The following is a 22,824-nucleotide window of genomic DNA, read 5'->3' as shown; positions in this document are numbered from 1 at the left end:
GACGTCTCGCACGATCGTAGTCGGATCGTCAAGGTCGACTCCCACAGAAAACGATAGCCACCATCTCATCGAAACATCGGGACACCTTTGCCTCTATCAGATGACATGATGTAGAGGAATTAACTCAAGCAATATGATGAAAACCCCATCTTTTTTTCCTCGATGGCAACAATACAATACGTGCCTTGCTACCCCTACTGTCACTGGGAGAGGACACCGCAAGATCGAACCCAAAGCTAAGCACTTCTCCCATTGCAAGAAAAACCAATCTAGTTGGCCAAACTAAACCGATAGTTGGAAGAGGATTACAAAGATATCAAATCATGCATAAAAGAATTCAAAGGAGATTCAAATAATATTCATAGATAAGCTGATCATAAATCCACAATTCATCGGATCTCGGCAAACACATCGCAAAAGAGTATTACATCGAATAGATCTCGAAGAACATCGAGGAGAACATGGTATTGAGAATCAAAGAGAGAGAAGAAGCCATCTAACTACTAGCTATGGACCCGTAGGTCTGAGGTAAACTACTCACGCTTCATCGGAAGGGCAATAGAGTTGATGTAGAAGCCCTCCGTGACCGAGTCCCCCTCTGACAGGGTGCCAGAAAAGGTCCCTAGATGGGATCTCCTGAGTACAGAAGGTTGCGGCGGCGGAAAAGAGTTTCGTGGATGCCTCTCGTGGTTTGGGGATATAAGAGTATATATAGGTGAAAGAATTAGGTCAGGGAGTGCATGAGGGGCCCACAAGGGTGAGGGCGCCCTACCCCCTGGGCGCGCCTTCCGTCCTTGTGGCCGCTGATGACCCACAAGTATAGGGGATCAATTGTAGCTCTTTTCGATAAGTAAGAGTGTCGAACTCAACGAGGAGCAAAAGGAAATGACAAGTGGTTTTTAGCAAGGTAATGTCTGCAAGTGCTGAAATTGTATGTAGCAGAGTAGTTTAATAGCAAGATAATTTGTAACGAGCAAGTAACGGTAGTAGCAATAAAAGTGCAGAAAGGTAGCCCAATCCTTTTGAGGCAAAGGACAAGACAAAACGGTCTCTTATGATAAGCAAAGTGTTCTTGAGGGTACACGAGATTTTCATCTAGTCACTTTCACAATGTTGGTTTAATTCGTGTTTGCTACTTTGATAATTTGATATGTGGGTGGACCGGTGCTTATGTGCTGTTCTTACTTGAACAAACCTCCTACTTATGATTAACCCTCCCGCAAGCATCCGCAACTACGAGAAAAGTATTAAGAATAAATTCTAACCATAGCATTAAACTTTTGGATCCAATCGGTCCCTTACGGAATAGCGCATAAACTGGGGTTTAAGCTTCTGTCACTCTCGCAACCCATCATCTAATTGCTACTCCACAATGCATTCCCTTAGGCCCAAAATTTGAAGTGTCATGTAGTCGACGTTCACATGACACCACTAAGGGAATCACAACATACATACTATCAAAATATCGAAAACATATCAAGTTCACATGATTACTTGGAACATGATTTCTCCTGTGACCTCAAGAATAAAAGTAACTACTCACAAATGCTAATCATGCTCAAGATCAGAGGGGTATTAAATAGCATATTGGATCTAAAGATATAATATTCCACCAAATAAACCATATAGTAATCAACTACAAGATGTAATCAACACTACTAGTCACCCACCAGCACCAATCTATAGTTCCGGTAACAAGATTGAACACAAGAGATGAACTAGGGTTTGAGATGAGATGGTCCTGTTGAAGATGTTGATGGAGATTTCCCTCCCCAAGATGGGAGAGTTGTTAGTGATGATGATGACGATGATTTCCCCCTTCGGGAGGGAAGTTCCCCCAACGAAATTGCTCCGCCGGAGGGAAAAAGTGCTCCTGCCAAAGTTCCGCCTCGAGACGGCGGAGCTCCGTCCCAAAAGTCCTCCCCATATTTTTTCTAGGTCAAAATGACTTATATACCAGAAGATAGGCACCGGAGGTGGGCCTAGGTGAGCACAACCCACCAGGGCGCGCCTAGGCTCCCTGGTGTGCCCAGGTGGGTTGTGCCCACGTGGTGGGCCCCCTCCGATAGTTATTGGCTCCAATATTCATCATATATTTGATAAAAAATCTCTATGAAGTTTGAGCTTGTTTGGAGTTGTGCATAATAGGTGGCCTGACGTAGCTTTTCCAAGTCCAGATTTCCAGCTGCTGGAATTCTCCCTCTTTGTGTGTACCTTGTAAATTATGAGAGAAAAGGCATTAGAATTACTCCAAAAAGCATTATTATGCATAAAAACATCATAAATAACAGTAAGGAAACATGATGCAAAATTGACGTATCAACTCCCCCAAGCTTAGACCTCGCTTGTCCTGAAGCGAAAAACCGAAATCGAAAAACATGTCCACATGCTTAGAGAGAGAGAGGTGTCGATAAAAACAAAATACGGACATAGAAGCATCATGTTCATTATTATAACAACAACAAACTTAAACATAAGACTCTTATCATAAAGCTCTTATCATAGACTTCTCATGAATAAGTGGCTATTCATCACACTATTGAAGTATAAAGCAAAAACTCTATTAAAAACCAAAAAACTATGTTCTCAGTCAACTCTGCAACTACAATTCATCATCTTTTCAGGAAGGGTCACGTATCTTTGCATTGCCCCTTGTGATAGCGACCTTTATTATGCAGTCTATCGCTTTTATTCTTCACCATCACAACTTCGTGCAATGCTCAATTTTCTCTTACACTAAATGATCTTACACTTCTAGAAGAAATTTTTATTGCCTTTTTGCACCGATGACAACTTACTTGAGGGATCTTGCTCAATCCCTAGGTAGGTATGGTGGACACATGAAAATAGGATTTGGGTTTAAGGGTTTTTGGATGCACAAGTAGTATCTCTACTTAGTGCGGAATTTTTGGCTAGCAAAGATAGGGGCAAGCACCACATGTTAAAGGATCCATGACAATATGACTTCTTTGTGAATAAAAACAAACATAAACCATTAAGTTGTCTTCCTTGTCCAACGCCAACAATTTTGGCATATAATATTTTGATGAGGGCTCACAATCACAAAAGCTTTCTAGGATAGTATATTTATATGTGAATCTTCTCTTCCCTTATTAATTCTTTCATGAGTTGCATCATTGACTCATGCATCTGGATGACCTGAGGGTGCTGCACCACCTCCCGCAGATATGGGTTGATGACGTTCTTGAAGAACTTGTCCTTCGAGGAGCTTGAAGAAGCCATGGTAGATGGGATCTGACAGAAAACAACAAGGAAAAGAAAACAGAAGATTTCTCCGTGATACGGTGGTTAACAGGTTCGGGGGGTATATAAAGATTTTTTATCTTGGGAAACAAGCAAGCTGTAGAAGAACGGAGTCCGGAAGGTACCCCATGTGGGCACAACCCACATGGGCGCACCAGGCAAGCCTGGCGTGCCCTGGTGTCTTGTGCCTACCAGGGTACGCTCCCTGGAAGTTTCTTATTTTCCTATTTTTCTAAATATTCCAAAACTGACAAAATATTTTCACGGATTTTCCGGAGTCCGTTTACTTGCTGTATCACGTACCTCCTTATTTTCACGATTCTGGAGTGTTCCAGAAGGACTCTTTTATGTGTTCTGACGATGTCAAAGTTTGGGTAATATTACTTTCAACATTAATGGGCGTACCTGACATATAATGTTTTATTCGTTGCCCATTGACAACCTTCGGGTTAGTACCTTCGACATTATTTATTTTGATGGCTCGGGACCGGTAAACCTCCTTGATAACGTTGGGGCCTTCCCATTTTGAGAGGAGTTTCCCTGCAAAGAATCTGAAACGAGAGCTGCACAAAAGAACATATACTCCGACTTTAAACTTGCGCTTTTGGATTCTTTTGTCATGCCATCTTTTAACTTTTTCTTTTAATAATTTTGCATTTTCATAAGCTTGGGTTCTCCATTCATCTAATGAGCTAATATCAAATAACCTCTTTTCACCAGCAAGTTTGAAATCATAATTGAGTTCCTTGATGGCCCAATATGCTTTATGTTCTAACTCAAGAGGCAAATGACAAGCTTTTCCATAAACCATTTTATAAGGAGACATACCCATAGGATTGTTATATGCTATTCTACAAGCCCAAAGTGCATCATCTAATTTATTAGACCAATTCTTCCTGGACCTATTGATAGTCTTTTGCAAAATTAATTTTATTTCTCTATTGCTAAGTTCAAATTGACCACTAGACCGAGGATGATAAGGTGATGCAATTCTATTGTTAACATCATACTTGGCAAGCATTTGACGGAAAGCACCATGAATAAAGTGTGAACCACCATCAGTCATTAAATATCTAGGGACTCCAAACCTCAGGAAAATAACTTCCTTAAGCATTTTAATAGAGGTGTTGTGATCAGCAGTACTGGTTGGAATAGCTTCTACCCATTTAGTAACATAATCAACAGCAACCAAAATATGTGTATACCCATTAGAGGAAGGAAAAGGTCCCATGTAATCAAATCCCCAAACATCAAATGGTTCAACAACAATTGAATAGTTCATAGGCATTTATTGACGCTTACCAATATTACCTATTCTTTGACATTCATCACAAGATAAGACGAACTTACAGGCATCCTTGAAGAGAGTAGGCCAATAAAATCTAGATTGCAATACCTTGTGAGCAGTTCTATCTCCAGCATGATGCCCTTCATAAGCTTCGGAGTGACATTTCCATAGGATTTGTCCCTCTTCATGCTCAGGTACACAACGTCTAATAATACCATCTACTCCTTCCTTATAAAGATGTGGGTCATCCCAAAAGTAATGTCTTAAATCATGGAAGAATTTATTCTTTTATTGGTATGTAAAACTAGGTGGTAAATATTTAGCAACAATGTAATTAGCATAGTCAGCATACCAAGGAGTGTTGTGAGCAACATTTATTGCAGCTAACTACTCATCAAGAAAACTATTATCAATAGGTAGTGGGTCATCAGGCACATTTTCAAGCCTAGACAAGTTATCAGCTATGGGGTTCTCAGCTGCTTTTCTATCAGTGATATGTAAATCAAATTCTTGTAGCAAGAGAACCCATCGAATAAGTCTAGGTTTAGCATCTTTCTTTTCCATAAGATATTTAATAGCAGCATGATCGGTGTGAACAATTACTTTTGAATCAACAATGTAAGATCTAAATTTATCACAAGCAAACACCACTGCTAATAATTCTTTTGCTGTAGTAGCATAATTTTTTGAGCACTGTCTAGAGTTTTACTAGCATAATGAATAACATTTAGTTTCTTATCAACTCTTTGTCCTAGAACAGCACCAATAACATAATCACTAGCATCAGACACAATTTCAAAAGGCAAGTTCCAATCAGGTGGTTGAACAATAGGTGTAGAATTAAGGCTTTGTTGAGTGTTTCAAAGGCTACTAAACAATCATCATAAAAAACAAAAGGAATGCCCTGTTGCAAAAGATTCGTAAGAGGCCTAGAAATTTTAGAAAAGTCTTTGATAAATCTCCTACAAAAACCGGAATGACCTAGGAAACTACGAATACCTTTGATATCTTTAGGACATGGCATTTTCTCAATTGCATCAACCTTAGCTTTGTCCACTTCAATACCTCTTTCAGAAATTTTATGACCCAAGACAATGCCTTCATTAACCATAAAGTAGCACTTTTCCCAATTCAAGACAAGATTTGTTTGCTCGCATCTCTGCAAAACTCGGTCAAGATTGCTTAAACAATCATCAAAATACTTCCCATGAACAGAGAAATCATCCATGAAAACCTCAACAATCTTTTCACAAAAGTCAGAGAATATAGCAGTCATACATCTTTGAAAGGTAGCAGGTGCATTGCATAAACCAAAAGGCATACATCTATAAGCATAAGTTCCAAAGGGACAAGTAAAAGTGGTATTTTCTTGTTCAGGTTGAGAAACATGTATTTGTGGAAAAACAGTATATCCATCAAGGAAGCAAAAATGTGTGTGCTTAGATAATCTTTCAAGCATTTGATCAATAAAAGGCATATGTTAATGATCTTTTCTAGTTGCTTTGTTTAATTTTCTAAAATCAATTACCATTTACCATGTAACAATTCTTTGTGGAATAAGTTCATTCTTATCATTAGGAACAACAGTTATACCTCCTTTCTTAGGGACACAATGAACAGGACTTACCCATCTATTATCAGCTATAGGATAGATTATACCTGCTTCCAGAGGTTTTAATATTTCCGTTCTTACCACTTCTTTCATCTTCAGATTTAATCGACGTTGGTGATCAACAATGGGTTTAGCATCAGGTTCCATATTAATTTTGTGCTGACATAGAGTGGGACTAATGCCTTTAAATCATCAAGAGTATATCCAATAGCAGCTCGATGCTTCCTTAGAACTTTCAATAATCTTTCCTCTTCATGTTCTGAAAGGTTAGCAGTAATAATACTAGAATATATCTTATTTTCATCAAGATAAGCATATTTCAAAGTGTGTGGCAATTGTTTTAATTCAAACACATGATCACCATTAGGTGGAGGAGGACCTCCTAGATTTTCAATAGGCAAATTGTGTTTAAGCAGAGGACGTTGTTCAAAGAAAATCTTATCTATTTCATTTCTTTCATGCATATGTAAATCATTTTCATGGTCTAGCAAATATTTTTCTAAAGGATCAGTACGTGGTACAACAATAGAAGCAAGACCAATTATTTCATCCTCACTAGGCAATTCTTTTTCATGAAGCTTTCTACTAAACTTGGAAAAATTAAACTCATGATACTCGTCACCAAAACTAACACCGACAGTTTGTTTCTCACAATCTATTCTAGCATTAATGGTGTTCAAGAAAGGTCTACCAAAGATTATGGGACAAAAGTCATCTTGTGGGGAACCAAGAACTAGGAAATAAGTACGGTATTTTATTTTCCCACACAAGACTTCAACATCTCTAACAATCCCAATTAGTGATATGGTGTCTCTATTAGCAAGTTTAATAGTAACATCAATGTCTTCTATCTCTGCGGGTGCTATGTCATTCATAATTTCTTGATATAAAGTATAGGGAATAGCACTCACACTAGCACCTATGTCACATAAACCATCAGAACAATGATCTCCTATTTTAACTGAGACAACGTGCATGCCAACAACACATCTGTGTTTATCCTTTTTATCAGGTTTGCCAATTCTAGCAGCTTCTTCACAGAAGTAAATAACATGCCCATCTACATTTTCTTCCAAGAGATCCTTAACCATAGAAATACTAGGTTTCACTATAATTTGTTCATCAGGTTTAGGTGTTCTAATGTGACTCTTGTTAACCACAGTTGAAACCTTAGCATGTTCCTTAATCCTAACAGGGAAAGGTGGTTTCTCAATATAAGCAGAAGGAACAACTAGATCAACATTGTAAAGTATAGTTTCTTCTTTAACTGGCACCAGTTCTTTGATTTCTTCTTTAATAGGTGGGTGATATTTAAACCACTTCTCTTTAGGGAGATCAACATGAGTAGCAAATGATTCACAAAAGGAGGATACTATCTTAGAGTCAAGTCCATATTTAGTGCTAAAGTTTTGAAAAGCATCGGTATCCATAAAAGATTTAACACAATCATACTTAAGTTTAATACCTGACTCTTTACCTTCGTTGAGTTCCCAATCTTCAGAGTTGCATTTAATTCTTTCCAAAATATCCCACCGGAATTCAATAGTCTTCTTCATACAGGAACTGGCACAAGAAGTACCAAGCATGGTGTCGGTGTCAAAACCGACGGATCTCGGGTAGGGGGTCCCAAACTGTGCGTCTAAGGCGGATGGTAATAGGAGGCAGGGGACCCGATGTTTACCCAGGTTCGGGCCCTCTTGATGGAGGTAATACCCTACATCCTGCTTGATTGTTCTTGATGATATGATTATTACAAGAGTTGATTTACCACGAGATCAGAGAGGCTAGACCCTAGAAGCTAGCCTATGGTATGATTGTATGTTGTCCTACGGACCTAAACCCTATGGTTTATATAGACACCGGAAGGGGCTAGAGTTACACAAGGTCGGTTACAAAGGAGGAGATATACATATCCGTATTGCCTAGCTTGCCTTCCACGCCAAGTAAAGTCCCATCCGGACACAAGACGAAGTCTTCAATCTTGTATCTTCATAGTCCAACAGTCCGGCCAAAGGATATAGTCCGGCTGTCCGCAGACCCCCTAATCCAGGACTCCCTTAGTAGCCGCCGAACCAGGGTTCAATGACGTCGAGTCCGGCGCGCAGTATTGTCTTCGGCATTGCAAGGCGGGTTCTTCTCCAAATTTTGAATGTTGTTAAGTAGTGTCCGGCCCCATAAATGTTGGACTTCTTGGCTTCTGTGCTCAATAAGGGCTATCTTCCACGCGTCGAACAAATACGAGGAGCTAGGGCATTTTTACATTCGCCCCCCTAGCCAGATAAATAAATTGTCTATTAAAGGGATGGGGATTCTTAGATCCAATCCATACCATCTTCCCACAGCGAGAATCCATCGGAGCTCGCTTCGGAAAAATCCACTCCAACATGGCCGACCATCGCAGCTCCTCCTCCTGCTCCTGTAGCCCTAAGCCCGGTGATTGGGAGAGGTGTTCCATCCCACACAATCAATTAGTAGAGCTGCAGACTCAGGGATTTCTCCCTCCAGCATATATGGTCCCCGTCCGAGCTGGGCTCGCCACCTATAATGGCGAGGAGCAAGCGGAGAGCTTGTAACGCCCCGAGACCAATGTGCCAGGTGTCCTCCAGTTATTCGCTGTTGTTGCCTTGTCACTGCTTGCGTGTCATGCATTGCATATCATGTCATCATGTGTATTTCATTTTCATACGTATTCGTCTCATGCATCCGAGCATTTTCCCCGTTGTCCGTTTTGCATTCCGGCGCTCCGTTCTCCTCCGGTGGTCATTTCTACCTTCTTCTCGTGTGTGGGGATTAACCATTTCCGGATTGGACCGAGACTTGCCAAGCGGCCTTGGTTTACTACCGGTAGACCGCCTATCAAGTTCCGTACCATTTGGACTTCGTTTGATGCTCCAACAGTTAACCGAGGGACCGAGAAGGCCTCCTGTGTGTTGCAGCCCAACACCCTTCCAAAGTGGCCCAAAACCCTCTCCATCATCTAGAGCGTTCGATCACGATCGCGTGGCCGAAAACCGCACCTCTTTTGGACTCCCCTAGCTCCCTCTATGCCTATATATAGACCCCTTCCCCGAAATCCGGATGAAACCCTAAACTCCCCAACCCTAGATCCAACTCCCTCCACGCCGCCGGACATGTCCGCCCGCCGGCGGACGCGTCCATCTCGCCGGCCACATCACTCCAGCCAATCGAAGTGTGCCACGTCATCGCCTCCGCCGCCTCAGCCTACCGGATAGCGCCACCTGTCCCACCACGCGCCTCCCACCTCCCGCGGCCCGCCAGGCCCAGGGCAGGCCCGCCCGGGCCCCGATTCGCTCCGCCGCCGCTCGGTCGCCGGGAGCGCGCGCCGCCGCCCCGCGCCTGGTCGGCCCCGCGCCGCCTCGGGAGCCCCGCGCCGCCGTGTTCTCCGGTCGCCGCCGGAGTCGCCCACCGGCCACAGAGAGCGCCCCGCCGCCTCGAGCTCGCCTCGCCGCCCTCCGTCCGGTCGCCGTCCTTCGCCGGTTGCCGCCATGCCACGCCGGAGCTCCGCCGCCTCGCTGACGTCGTCCGCCGGTGCCGCCCCCACACGCTCGCTGGAGCCCGAGCCACCCGCCGGAGTTCGTCCTCGAGCTCGCCGGAGTTACTCCGGCCGGATCCGGAGAGAGTGGGATGAGATCCACCACTCCCCCGATCCAAACGCGCCTCCGTCTAGATCCGGATCCCTCCGTCCCGCACTGCTTCTTCCCTGGGAACTTATCCGTGATGGAACCTTTCTGTTACCACCAAAAAGAAGAAGAAAAGAGGAGATATAACAACACATGTTCTGTCACAATGAGTTAGTCATCTTCACTTAGGACTATTCTAATCACAATAAAGTCATACTTAAGAAAATATGCATGCAAGTTTTTTTGAAAGCACTTCGTTTTATTAACTATTCATAGGGTTTGCGCCTGGTTTTGTACAAAGGGTTACAAGTCCTGGGGACTATTCTTGTATAAAACAGGTTGCCAGGGCAAGGCCCGACAATCGCGCCTTACATGTATAACTTACGAAGATGCTCATTGTTCCATGAGTTTTGCATTGGGATGCCATCTTCGGTCTCCAGACAGACCGTGCCAGGTCTGGTGACACGTACTACCCGGTAAGGGCCTTCCCACTTTGGTGTCAACTTGTTTACACCCTTAGGGGACTGAACACGCCTAAGGACAAGGTCACCTTCCTCAAGGCTTCGGGCATGAACCATGTGATTGTGATAGCGGCGCAGGGCTTGCTGGTATCATGCAACATGTACAACAGCCCGGAGACGATCTTCCTCGAGGAGTGTGGCATCGTCATGCCGTAGCTGCTCTTGCGCTACTTCATTGTAGGCAAGCATCCGAAGTGACTCGTATATGAATTACGTGGGGAGCATTGCTTCTGCACCTATATCAGGGAGAAGGGGTCTGGCGAGTATCTCGATTTGGTGTTGCCCCGATTGAGCAAAGAACAAATGGCAACTCATCAATCCAGCATTTGCTGTATTTTCGCAATTTATCAAAGGTTCTTGTCTTCAGCCCCCGCTGCACTTCAGCATTAATCCTTTCTGCCTGCCTGTTGCTCCTTGGGTTCGCAACAGAGGCAAAAGAGACCTTGCTTCCAAGGCTCTGGATGTACTGCATGAAGGCGTGGCTTATGAAGTGGGTGCCGTTGTCGGTGATCACCCTGTTGGGTACTCCAAAATGACACACCAATCCCTTGAAGAACTTGATAGCTGATACGTATCCAACGTATCTATAATTTTTGATGTTTCATGCTATTATATTATCCAACTTGGATGTTTTATATGCATTTATATGCTAATTTATATGATTTTTGGGACTAACCTATTAACCTAGAGCCCACTGCCAGTTTCTGTTTTCTTCCTTGTTTTTGAGTTTTACAGAAAAGGAATACCAAACGGAGTCCAATTGACGTGCCAATTTTTGATGATTTTTTATGGACCAAAAGAAGCCCCTGCAGTAAAATAGTTGGGCCAGAAGAGTCCTGAGCCATCCACAAGGGTGGAGGGCACACCCAACCCCCTAGGCGCGCCCCCTGCCCCATGGATGACTCGGAGACCCCCCCTGGCGTGAGACCAACGCCAAAAATTCCTATAAATACAGAAACCCCCAAAAAGAAACCTAGATTGGGAGTCCCGCCGCCGCAAGCTTCTGTAGCCACCAAAAACCAATCGGGACCCTGTTCCGGCATCCTGCCAGAGGGGGGAATCATCACCGGTGGCCATCTTCATCATCCCGGCACTCTCCATGACGAGGAGGGAGTAGTTCACCCTCGGGACTGAGGGTACGTACCAGTGGCTATGTGTTTGATCTCTCTCTCTCTCGTGTTCTTGATTTGGCACGATCTTGATGTACCGCGAGCTTTGCTAATATAGTTGGATCTTATGATGTTTCTCCCCCTCTACCTTTTTGTAATGGATTGAGTTTTCCCTCTGAAGTTATCTTATTTGATTGAGACTTTAAGGATTTGAGAACACTTGATGTATGTCTTGCGTGGGATACCCGTGGTGACAATGGGGTATTCTATTGATTCACTTGATGTATGTTTTGCTGATCAACTTGCGGGTTCCGTGACCTTGGGAATCTATGCATATGGGTTGGCACACGTTTTCGTCTTGACTCTCCGGCAGAAACTTTGGGGTACTCTTTGAAGTTCTTTGTGTTGGTTGAATAGATGAATCTGATATTGTGTGATGCATATCGTATAATCATACCCGCAGATACTTGAGGTGACATTGGAGTATCTAGGTGACATTAGGGTTTTGGTTGATTTGTGTCTTAAGGTGTTATTTTACTACAAACTCTAGGGCTGTTTGTGACACTTATAGGAATAGTCCAATGGATTGATCAGAAAGAATAACTTTGAGGTGGTTTCGTACCCTACAATAAAATCTTCATTTGTTCTCCGCTATTAGTGACTTTGGAGTGACTATTTGTTGCATGTTGAGGGATTGTTATATGATCCAATTATGTTATTACTGTTGAGAGAACTTGCACTAGTGAAAGTATGAACCCTAGGCCTTGTTTCGAAGTATTGCAATACCATTTGTGCTCACTTTTATCATTAGTTACCTTGCTGTTTTTATATTTTCAGATTACAAAAACCTATATCCACCATCCATATTGCACTTGTATCACCATCTCTTCGCCGAACTAGTGCACCTATACAATTTACCATTGCATTGGGTGTGTTGGGGACAAAAGAGACTCTTTGCTATTGGGTTGCAGGGTTGTTTGAGAGAGACCATCTTCATCCTATGCCTCCCATGGATTGATAAACCTTATGTCATCCACTTGAGGGAAATTTGCTACTGTCCTACAAACCTCTGCACTTGGAGGCCCAACAACGTCTACAAGAAGAAGGTTGTGTAGTAGACATCAAGCTCCTTTCCGGCGCCGTTGCGGGGAGGTTAGTGCTTGAAGGTATATCTTTAGATCTTGCAATCGAATCTTTTTGTTTCTTGTTTTATCACTAGTTTAGTCTATAAAAGAAAACTACAAATAAAATGGAATTGAGGTTGCCTCAGATGCTTCATCTTTTTAATGTCTTTCGTGAAAATAAGGATTCCGATAATTGTGCCAAACTGTTATAACAAGAATGCATTAAAATGTTTGGCTTTAAATCTTTGGATGATGGGCATGATTGCAATGTTGTTAGTATGAATTCTTTGAATATCCATGATGCTAATGATATGCAAAGGCACAAGCTTGGGGATGCTATGTTTGATGAAGATGATATTTTTTGTGCCCCAAGTTTTGATGAGCAAATTTATTATGATGAAAGCATCCCTCCCATCTATGATGAATATGCCTCACATGATAGTTATTTTGTTGAGTTTGCTCCTACTACTATACATGAGAAGAAATTTGCTTATGTGGAGAGTAATAAAAATTCGATGCTTGTAGATCATGAAAAGAATGCTTCATGTGATGGTTATGTTGTGGAATTCATTCATGATGCTACTGAAAATTATTATGAGAGAGGAACATATGCTTTTACATATTGCAATAATATCAACTTTCCTCTCTATGTGTTGAAAATCTTGAAGTTATCCTTGTTTTACTTTCCTATGCAAGTTGATTCTTGTTCCCACAAGTTGTTTGCTCACAAAATCCCTATGCATAGGAAGTGGGTTAGGATTAAATGTGCCAGTTATATTGCTCATGATGCTCTCTTTATATTTCAAATCTTATCTTTTATGTGAGCATCATTGAAATCATCATGCCTAGCTAGAAAGGCATTAAAGAAAAGCGCTTGTTGGGAGACAACCCAATATTTACCCCTACTGTTTTTGTGTGTTCACATGATTAAGCTACTGTAGTAATCATGTTTTATAGCTTTTGTTTCAATAAAGTGCCAAGTAAGACCTTTGGGATGATCTATGGTGATAGTTGATTTGATCTTGCCAAAAAACAAAAACTTTTGCACTCAGGAAAACAATTCTCATTTTTTTACAGAAGCGTGATAAAATATTGATTCTTTTTGCAGAAGATTAATGAACAAATTTCTCAGGTTTTCCTAATTCTTTAGAATTTTTGGAGTTACATAAGTATTCGAGAGTTACAGATAACTAAAGACTATTCTATTTTTGACAGATTCTATTTTCGATGCATAGTTTGCTTGTTTTCTAGTTTCTATGGCTTATATTGCTTAATATAAATTGTAGAAATGGTATGGTACAATAGGCATCATGTGAGAAAAATTATGAATCTTGTCTTGACAGTACCTAAGTGGTGATTTGCCTTCTTATACTAATAGAGCTTATGAGTTTTTTGTTAAGTTTTGTGTTGTGAAGTTTTCAAGTTTTGGGTAAAGATTCAATGGACTATGGAATAAGGAGTGGTAAGAGCCTAAGCTCGGGGATGCCCAAGGCACCCCAAGGTAATATTCAAGGACAACCAAGAGCCTAAGCTTGGGGATGCCCCAGAAGGCATCCCCTCTTCCGTCTTCGTTTATCGGTAACTTTACTTGAGGCTATATTTTTATTCACCACATGATGTGAATTTTGCTTGGAGCGTCATTTTCTTTTATTATGATTTGCTTGCTGTTATTTAGAGTAATATTTTGCATCTTTTACTTCAATAAAAAGGTCAAGTATAGCCTTTACCATGCTTATTTTGCTAGTCCATTTGTTGCTGTTTTAAAAACAGAAAGTTTGCTGTTATGTTTTGAATATTTGTGAATAGTCAGAACATGATAAAATCTTGAATTTTTTACGCAATGAGTAACAAAAAATTATCTACAGTGTGGTAATGTTTCATAATTTTTGGAGTTAAAGAAGTATGATTCCTCTTGCATTCTTTATAGACTATCCATTTTAGACAGATTGCTGTTATGTTTGCATTGTTTGCATATGTTTGCTTGTTTAATGATTCTATTTCGGGATAGGACTATTAAATATGCATAGGCATTTAGTATGCAATGTCAAATTATAATTGTAGTGGTTTTCTACAGTAGAGAATGATTAGGTTTTGCGTTGATTTATACTAACTTATCTCACGAGTTCTTGTTGAGTTTTGTGTGCATGAAGTTTTTAGGATTCCAGGAAACTATGATATGAGAGGAATTAAGGAGACACAAGATCTCAAGCTTGGGGATGCCCAAGGCATCCCTAGTTAATATTTTAAGAAGTATCAAGAATCTAAGCTTGGGGATACCTTGGTTGGCATCCCACCTTTCTTCTTCAACAACTATCAGTCAGTTTTGGTTGAGCCTAAGTTTTTGCTTCTTCACATGATATGTGCTATCCTTGCAATGTCATTTTATTTTGTTTTGCTTGATGTGCTTGATGTTTGAATAAAGTACTTAAGATCTGAAATTTTATTTATGAGGAGTCTTTACATAGTTGCATAATTATTCAACTACTCATTGATCTTCACTTATATCTTTCGGAGTAGTTTGTCATTTTCTCTAGTTCTTCACTTATATCTTTTTAGAGCACGGCAGTGGTTTTATTTTGAAGAAATTGATGAACTCTCATGATTCACTTATATTATTTTGAGTCTTAAACAGCATGGTAATTTTCTTTGGTTATAAATTTAGTCCTAATATGATGGGCATCCAAGAGGGATATAATAAAACTTTCATATAAAGTGCATTGAGTACTATGTGAAGTTTGATTCCTTATGATTATTTTGAGATATGAGGATGGTAATACTAGAGTCATGCTAGTGAGTAGTTGTGAATTTGAGAGATACTTGTGTTAAAGTTTGTGATTCCCGTAGCATGCACGTATGGTGAACTGTTATGTGATGAAGTCGGAGCATGATTTATTTTTTGATTGTCTTCCTTTTGAGTGGTGGTAGGGGACGAGCGATGGTCTTTTCCTACCAATCTATCCCCCTAGGAGCATGCGCGTAGTACTTCGTTTCGATGACTAATAGATTTTTGCAATAAGTATGTGAGTTCTTTATGACTAATGTTGAGTCCATGGATTATACACACTCTCACCCTTCCACCATTGCTAGCCTCTCTTGTGCCGCGCAACTTTCACCGGTACCATACACCCACCATTACCTTCCTTAAAACAGCCACCATACCTACCTATTATGGCATTTCCATAGCCATTCCGAGATATATTAACATGCAACTTTCCATCGTTCCGTTTATTATGACACGCTCCATCATTCTCATATTGCTTTGCATGATCATGTAGTTGACATCGTATTTGTGGCAACACCACCGTTCATAATTCTTTCATACATGTCACTCTTGATTCATTGCACATCCCGGTACACTGCCGAAGGCTTTCATATAGAGTCATATTTTGTTCTAAGTATCGAGTTGTAAGTAAATAAAAGTGTGATGATCTTCATTATTAGAGCATTGTCCCAGTGATGAAAGGATGATGGAGACTATGATTCCCCCACAAGTCAGGATGAGACTCTGGACGAAAAATAAAAAGAGGCAAAAAAACCAAAAAAGAAAAGAAAACAAAAAAATGAGAGAAAAAGAGAGAAGGGGCAATGCTACTATCCTTTTACCACACTTGTGCTTCAAAGTAGCACAATGATTTTCATGATAGAGAGTCTCCTATGTTGTCACTTTCATTTACTAGTGGGAATTTTCATTATAAGAACTTGGCTTGTATATTCCAATGATGGGCTTCCTCAAAATGCCCTAGGTCTTGGTGAGCAAGCAAGTTGGATGCACACCCACTTAGTTTCTTTTTGAGCTTTCATACACTTATAGCTCTAGTGCATCCATTGCATGGCAATCCCTACTCAGTCACATTGATATCTATTGATGGGAAACTCCATAGCCCGTTGATAGGCCTAGTTGATGTGAGACTATCTTCTCCTTTTTGTCTTCTCCACAACCACCATTCTATTCCACCTTTAGTGCTATATCCATGGCTCACGCTCATGTATTGCGTGAAGATTGAAAAAGTTTGAGAACATCAAAAGTATAAAACAATTGCTTGGCTTGTCATCGAGGTTGTGCATGATTAAATACTTTGTGTGACGAAGATAGAGCATAGCAATACTATATGGTTTTGTAGGGATAGCTTTCTTTGGCCATGTTATTTTGAGAAGACATGATTGCTTTGTTCGTGTGCTTGAAGTATTATTGTTTTTATGTCAATATTAAACTTTTGTTTCGAATCTTATGGATCTAAATATTCTTGCCACAATAGAGAGGATTGCATTGATGAATATGTTAGGTAGCATTCCACATCAAGAATTCTGTTTTTATCATTTACCTACTCGAGGACGAGAAGGAATTATGCTTGGGGATGCTTGATACGTCTCCAACGTATCTATAATTTTTTATTGTTCCATGCTATTATATTATCCATCTTGGATGTTTTATATGCATTTATATGCTATTTTATATGATTTTTGGGACTAACCTATTAAACTAGATCCCAGTGCCAGTTTTTGTTTTTTCCTTGTTTTTGAGTTTAACAGAAAAGGAATACCAAACAGAGTCCAATTGACATGCCAAATTTTGATGATTTTTATGGACCAAAAGAAGCCCCCGGAGTAAAATAGTTGGGCCGGAAGAGTCCCGAGCCATCCACGAGGGTAGAGGGCGTGCCCTACCCCCTGGGCGTGCCCCCTGCCTTGTGGATGACTCAGAGACCCCCCTGACGTGAGACCGACGCAAAAAATTCCTATAAATACAGAAAGCCCCGAAAAGAAACCTAGATCGGGAGTTCTGCCGCCGCAAGCCTCTGTAGCCACCAAAAACCAATCGGGACCCTGTTCCGGCACCTTGCTGGAGGGGGGAATCATCACCGGTGGCCATCTTCATCATCCCGACGCTCTCCAAGACAAGGATGGAGTAGTTCACCCTCATGGCTGAGGGTATGTACCAGTAGCTATGTGTTTGATCTCTCTCTCTGTCTTGTGTTCTTGATTTGGCACAATCTTGATGTACTGCGAGCTTTGCTACTATAGTTGGATCTTATGATGTTTCTCCCCCTCTACCTTCTTGTAATGGATTGAGCTTTCTCTTTGAAGTTATCTTATCGGATTGAGTGTTTAAGGATTTGAGAACACTTGATGTATGTATTGCATGGGATACCCGTGGTGACAATGGGGTATTCTATTGATTCACTTGATGTATGTTTTGCTGATCAACTTGCGGGTTCCATGACCTTGGGAATCTATGCATAGGGGTTGGCACACGTTTTCGTCTTGACTCTCTGGTAGAAACTTTGGGGCACTCTTTGAAGTTCTTTGTGTTGGTTGAATAGATGAATCTGAGATTGTGTGATGCATATCGTATGATCATACCCGCAGATTCTTTAGGTGACATTGGAGTATCTAGGTGACATTAGGGTTTTGGTTTATTTGTGTCTTAAGGTGTTATTTTACTACAAACTCTAGGGCTGTTTGTGACACTTATAGGAAGAGCCCAATGGATTGATCGAAAAGAATAACTTTGAGGTGGTTTCATACCCTACAATAATCTCTTCGTTTGTTCTCCGCTATTAGTGACTTTGGAGTGACTATTTGTTGCACGTTGAGGGATTGTTATATGATCCAATTATGTTATTACTGTTGAGAGAACTTGCACTAGTGAAAGTATGAACCCTAGGCCTTGTTCCGAAGCATTGCAATACCATTTGTGCTCACCTTTATTATTAGTTACCTTGCTGTTTTTATATTTTCAGATTACAAAAACCTATATCCACCATCCATATTGCACTTGTATCACCATCTCTTTGCCGAACTAGTGCACCTATACAATTTACCATTGTATTGGGTGTGTTGGGGACACAAGAGACTCTTTGCTATTTGGTTGCAGGGTTGTTTGAGAGAGACCATCTTCATCCCATGCCTCCCATGGATTGATTAACCTTAGGTCATCCACTTGAGGGAAATTTGCTACTGTCCTACAAACCTCTGCACTTGGAGGCCCAACAACGTCTACAAGAAGAAGGTTGTGTAGTAGACATCAATAGCCGATTGCGCCATCACCTTTATCACTGTCTCTACTTCGGGCCACTTTGTAAACTTTTCAATTGCTACATACAGGAATTCAAAGCCCAGTAGCATGGGAAAAGGGGCCCGAGTTGTTGAGCCCCCAGACCGCGAAGGGCCAGGATAAAGGGATGATTTGAAGGGCTTGAGCTGGCTGATGAATATTCTTGGAGTGGAACTGGCATGCTTCACACTTGTTGACGAGCTTAGTTGCATCCCGGTGGGCGGTGGACCAATAGAATCCTTGCTGGAAAGCTTTCCCGACAACTGCTCTTAATCCCATATGCGAGCCACACACACGTCCATGTATCTCTACCAACAACATTAGTCCATCTTCTTGACTGATACATTTCAGCTTCATACAATTTGGCCTCTTTCTGTATAGAATGTTGTCCACAAACTGGTACATACTAGACTGCCGGGCCACTTTCTCAGATTCCTCTAGGTCATTAGGAAATTCTCCAATTTGCAAGAATTGGACTATGTGTTGTCCCCATGTCGGAGCTTGAGGCTCGACGACAAGGACTAAAGGCATCTCCTCTACTATGAGAGCGCTTGCCTCGATAACAAGAACTCAAGGTTCTGCCCGAGAACGCAGCTCGCCGGCTAGCATAGGGTTTCCCCAGGCAACCTTCTCACCAGCGACTTCGAGGAGCTCTACAGGGAAATGTTTGCCGGTGTTGAGTTTTCTTCTTTTCCTGGCCAATGCTAATGGATAAACTGATGGTTGAGTTAGGTGGAGTACAAAAGTTCCTGTTTCCACAAGAAGCTTTTGCGCAGCACACTTCGACAACTGATCAACAATGCTGTTTTCCGCACGGGGTATGTGCTATGTTTGCAGCCCGTTGAAGTGTTCTTCCAGCTTCCTCACCTCTTCCATGTATGCTTCCATCAGTGGGCTTTGGTAATCCTTATTCACTTGCTTCACAACGAGCTGGGAGTCGCCACATATGATTAACTTCTTTATCCCCAACTCCACTGCAATTCTAAGCCCGACAAGGATTCCTTCATACTCTGCTGTGTTGTTGGTGGCATCTTCCCTGGGGAAATTCATTTGGATAACGTACTTGAGGTATTCTCCGGTGGGTGCAACGAGTAACACTCCTACCCTAGCACCTTGGAGTGAGAAAGCACCGTCAAAGTACATGATCCATTCCTTGGGTGGCTCCTTGCTGGGGATGATTGTTTCCACAACCTCTTCATCGAGCGTTGGCGTCCATTCTGCTATGAATTCTGCCAGTGCTCTACTTTGGATAGTTGCCGTGCTTTCAAACTTCAAAGCGAAACTTGACAGTTCTAGCGTCCAGTCTACTATCCTGTCGGTGGCCTCGGGGTTCCTCAAGATACGCTTCAGCGGAAGGCGGGTCGCAACTGTGATTTCGTGAGCTTGAAAGTAATGGCTCAGCTTCCTCGAGGCCATAAGGAGGCCGAAGATTAACTTTTGTACCCCAGAATACCTTAACCTAGCCCCTTGCAAGAGGGAGCTAACAAAGTAAACTAGTCGCTGCACCATCTTCTTTCTTGCTAACGCCTTTCATTTATCAGCACCAATTTGTGGCTCCCCTTCATTGTCACCATCAGGCCCTGCTGAGATAAAGTTGGTTCATCACTGAGTGGTTCTGCCGCAGTAGTTTCTTCGCTAGCCACTTCTCTCTGCGCCACCAAGGCAGCACTAACCACTTGGTTCGTTGCTGCCAGATACAACAACAACGGCTCTTGTGGTTTAGGTGCGACCAGGGTTGGACCAGAGGAAAGGTAAGCTTTCAAATCCTGTAGTGCAGCCTCCGCCTCTGGAGTCCATTCCATTGGACCAACTTTCTTCAAGATTTTGAAGAATGACAGGGCACGCTCAACAGATTTTGAAATGAACCTACTTAGTGAGGCAACATAGCCGGCCTGACGCCTCACATCCTTGACAGCCTTCGGGGCTTGGATCTGTTCTATTGCCTTGATTTTTTGAAGGTTTACTTCTATCCCTTGTTGAGACACAAAGAATCCAAGGAGCTTGCCGGACGGGACACCGAACACACATTTCTTTGGTTTGAGTTTCAAGTTGATCTTCCGCAAATTTGCAAAGGTTTCTTCCAAATCTTCAATGAACGTAGACTTGTCCTTGGTTTTGACCACTATATCATCCATATATGCTTCAATGTTCCTATGCAGTTGAGATTCGAAACCAATCTATACGGCCCTTGAAAACATGGAACCAGTGCTTTTTAGCCCAAATGGCATACATAAAAAGCAGTATGTTCCACATGGGGTAATAAATGCGGTCTTCTCTTTGTCTTCCTTAGCCATGAAGATCTGATGGTAGCCAAAGTACACATCAAGGAAAGGGAGCAAATCACATCCTGAGGTGGAGCCAACGATCTGATCAATGCGCGACAAGGGAAGGGATCCTTCGGACAAGCTTTGTTCAAGCCAGTGAAGTCAATACAAAGTCCGCACTTCCCATTTGCCTTGCGTACCATCACTGGATTTGCTAACCAAGTTGGATGCAATACTCCTCTCTCCAAAGCTGCTGCTTCAAGTTTCTTAATCTCCTCAGCAATGAACTGTTGCCTCTCCAAGGCTTGCTTTCCGTCTTTCTGCTTGACGGGACAGGCATGAGGACAGACAACAAGGTGGTGCTCGATTACCTCCCTGGGAACACCGGGGATGTCAGATGGTTGCCAGGAAAACACATCAACATTCGCTCGTAGGAAGGTAATGAGCGCGCTTTCCTATTTGTCGTCAAGGGTTGCACTAATGGTGAAGGTACCATCGGTGCCATCCCGCTGATACGTCCATTTTGCATCATGCTTTTATATCGATATTTATTGCATTATGGGCTGTTATTACACATTATGTCACAATACTTATGCCTATTCTCTCTTATATTACAAGGTTTACATAAAGAGGGAGAATGTCGGCAACTGGGATTCTGGGCTGGAAAAGGAGCAAATATTAGAGACCTATTCTGCATAGCTCCAAAAGTCCTGAAACTTCACGGAAGACGTTTTCCGAATATATAAAAAATACTGAGTGCAAGAAGTTCACCAGGGGGCCACACCCTGCCCACGAGGGTGGGGGGCGCGCGCTACCCCCCTGGGCATGCCCCCTACCTCGTGGGCCCCCTGGTGGCCCTCCGATGGCCATCTTCTGCTATATGAAGTCTCGATGAGAAAAAAAATCAAAAGCCATCTTCTCGGATGAAACTCCGCCGCCACGAGGCGGAACCAATCTAGGGCTCTGGCGGAGCTGTTCTGCCGGGGAAACTTCCCTCCGGGAGGGGGAAATCATCGCCATCGTCATCACCAACGCTCCTCTCATCGGGAGAGGGCAATCTCCATCAACATCTTCACCAGCACCATCTCCTCTCAAAACCCTAGTTCAGCTCTTGTATCCAATTCTTGTCTCCAAGTCCGGGATTGGTACCTATGGGTTGCTAGTAGTGTTAATCACTCCTTGTAGTTGATGCTAGTTGGTTTATTTGGTGGAAGATCATATGTTCAGATCCTATATGCATATTAATACCCCTCTGATTATGAACATGAATATGCTTTGTGAGTAGTTATGTTTGTTCCTGAGGACATGGGAGAAGTCTTGCTATTAGTAGTCATGTGAATTTGGTATTCGTTCGATATTTTGATGAGATGTATGTTGTCTCTCCTCTAGTGGTGTTATTTGAACGTCGACTACATAACACGTCACCATATTTGGGCCTAGAGGAAGGCATTGTGAAGTAATAAGTAGATGATGGGTTGCTAGAGTGACAGCAGCTTAAACCCTAGTTTATGCGTTGCTTCGTAAGGGGCTGATTTGGATCCATATGTTTCATGCTATGGTTAGGTTTACCTTAATACTTTTGTTGTAGTTGCAGATGCTTGCAATAGAGGTTAATCATAAGTGGGATGCTTGTCCAAGTAAGGACAGTACCCAAGCACCGGTCCACCCACATATCAAACTATCAAAGTACCGAACGCGAATCATATGAACGTGATGAAAACTAGCTTGACGATATTCCCATGTGTCCTCGGGAGCGCTTTTATCTATATAAGAGTTTGTCCAGGCTTGTCCTTTCCTACAAAAAGTATTGGGCCACCTTGCTGCACTTTATTTACTTTTGTTACTTGTTGCTCGTTAAAAATTATCCTATCACAAAACTATCTGTTACCACTTATTTCAGTACTTGCAGAGAATACCTTGCTGGAAACCGCTTATCATTTCCTTCT

At 42.1% G+C, this 22,824-nt stretch overlaps 1 protein-coding gene across 1 annotated transcript; it reads right to left on the bottom strand.

Annotated features, from left to right (window-relative positions):
* Positions 1-19,439: 19,439 nt before the first annotated feature.
* Positions 19,440-20,030, bottom strand: LOC147990534 (uncharacterized). The gene has a single exon (XM_087538272.1). The coding sequence runs from the start codon at positions 20,028-20,030 to the stop codon at positions 19,440-19,442; it is 591 nt and encodes a 196-aa protein (XP_087394398.1).
* Positions 20,031-22,824: the final 2,794 nt, after the last annotated feature.

Source organism: Triticum urartu, chromosome 1A, assembly GCF_056163025.1.
Source record: "Triticum urartu cultivar PI428250 chromosome 1A, HENAU_Tu73, whole genome shotgun sequence".
Lineage (NCBI taxonomy): Eukaryota > Viridiplantae > Streptophyta > Magnoliopsida > Poales > Poaceae > Triticum > Triticum urartu.
Note: the sequence above shows the minus strand (reverse complement) of the source record. Positions and strands in the feature narration are given on the sequence as shown.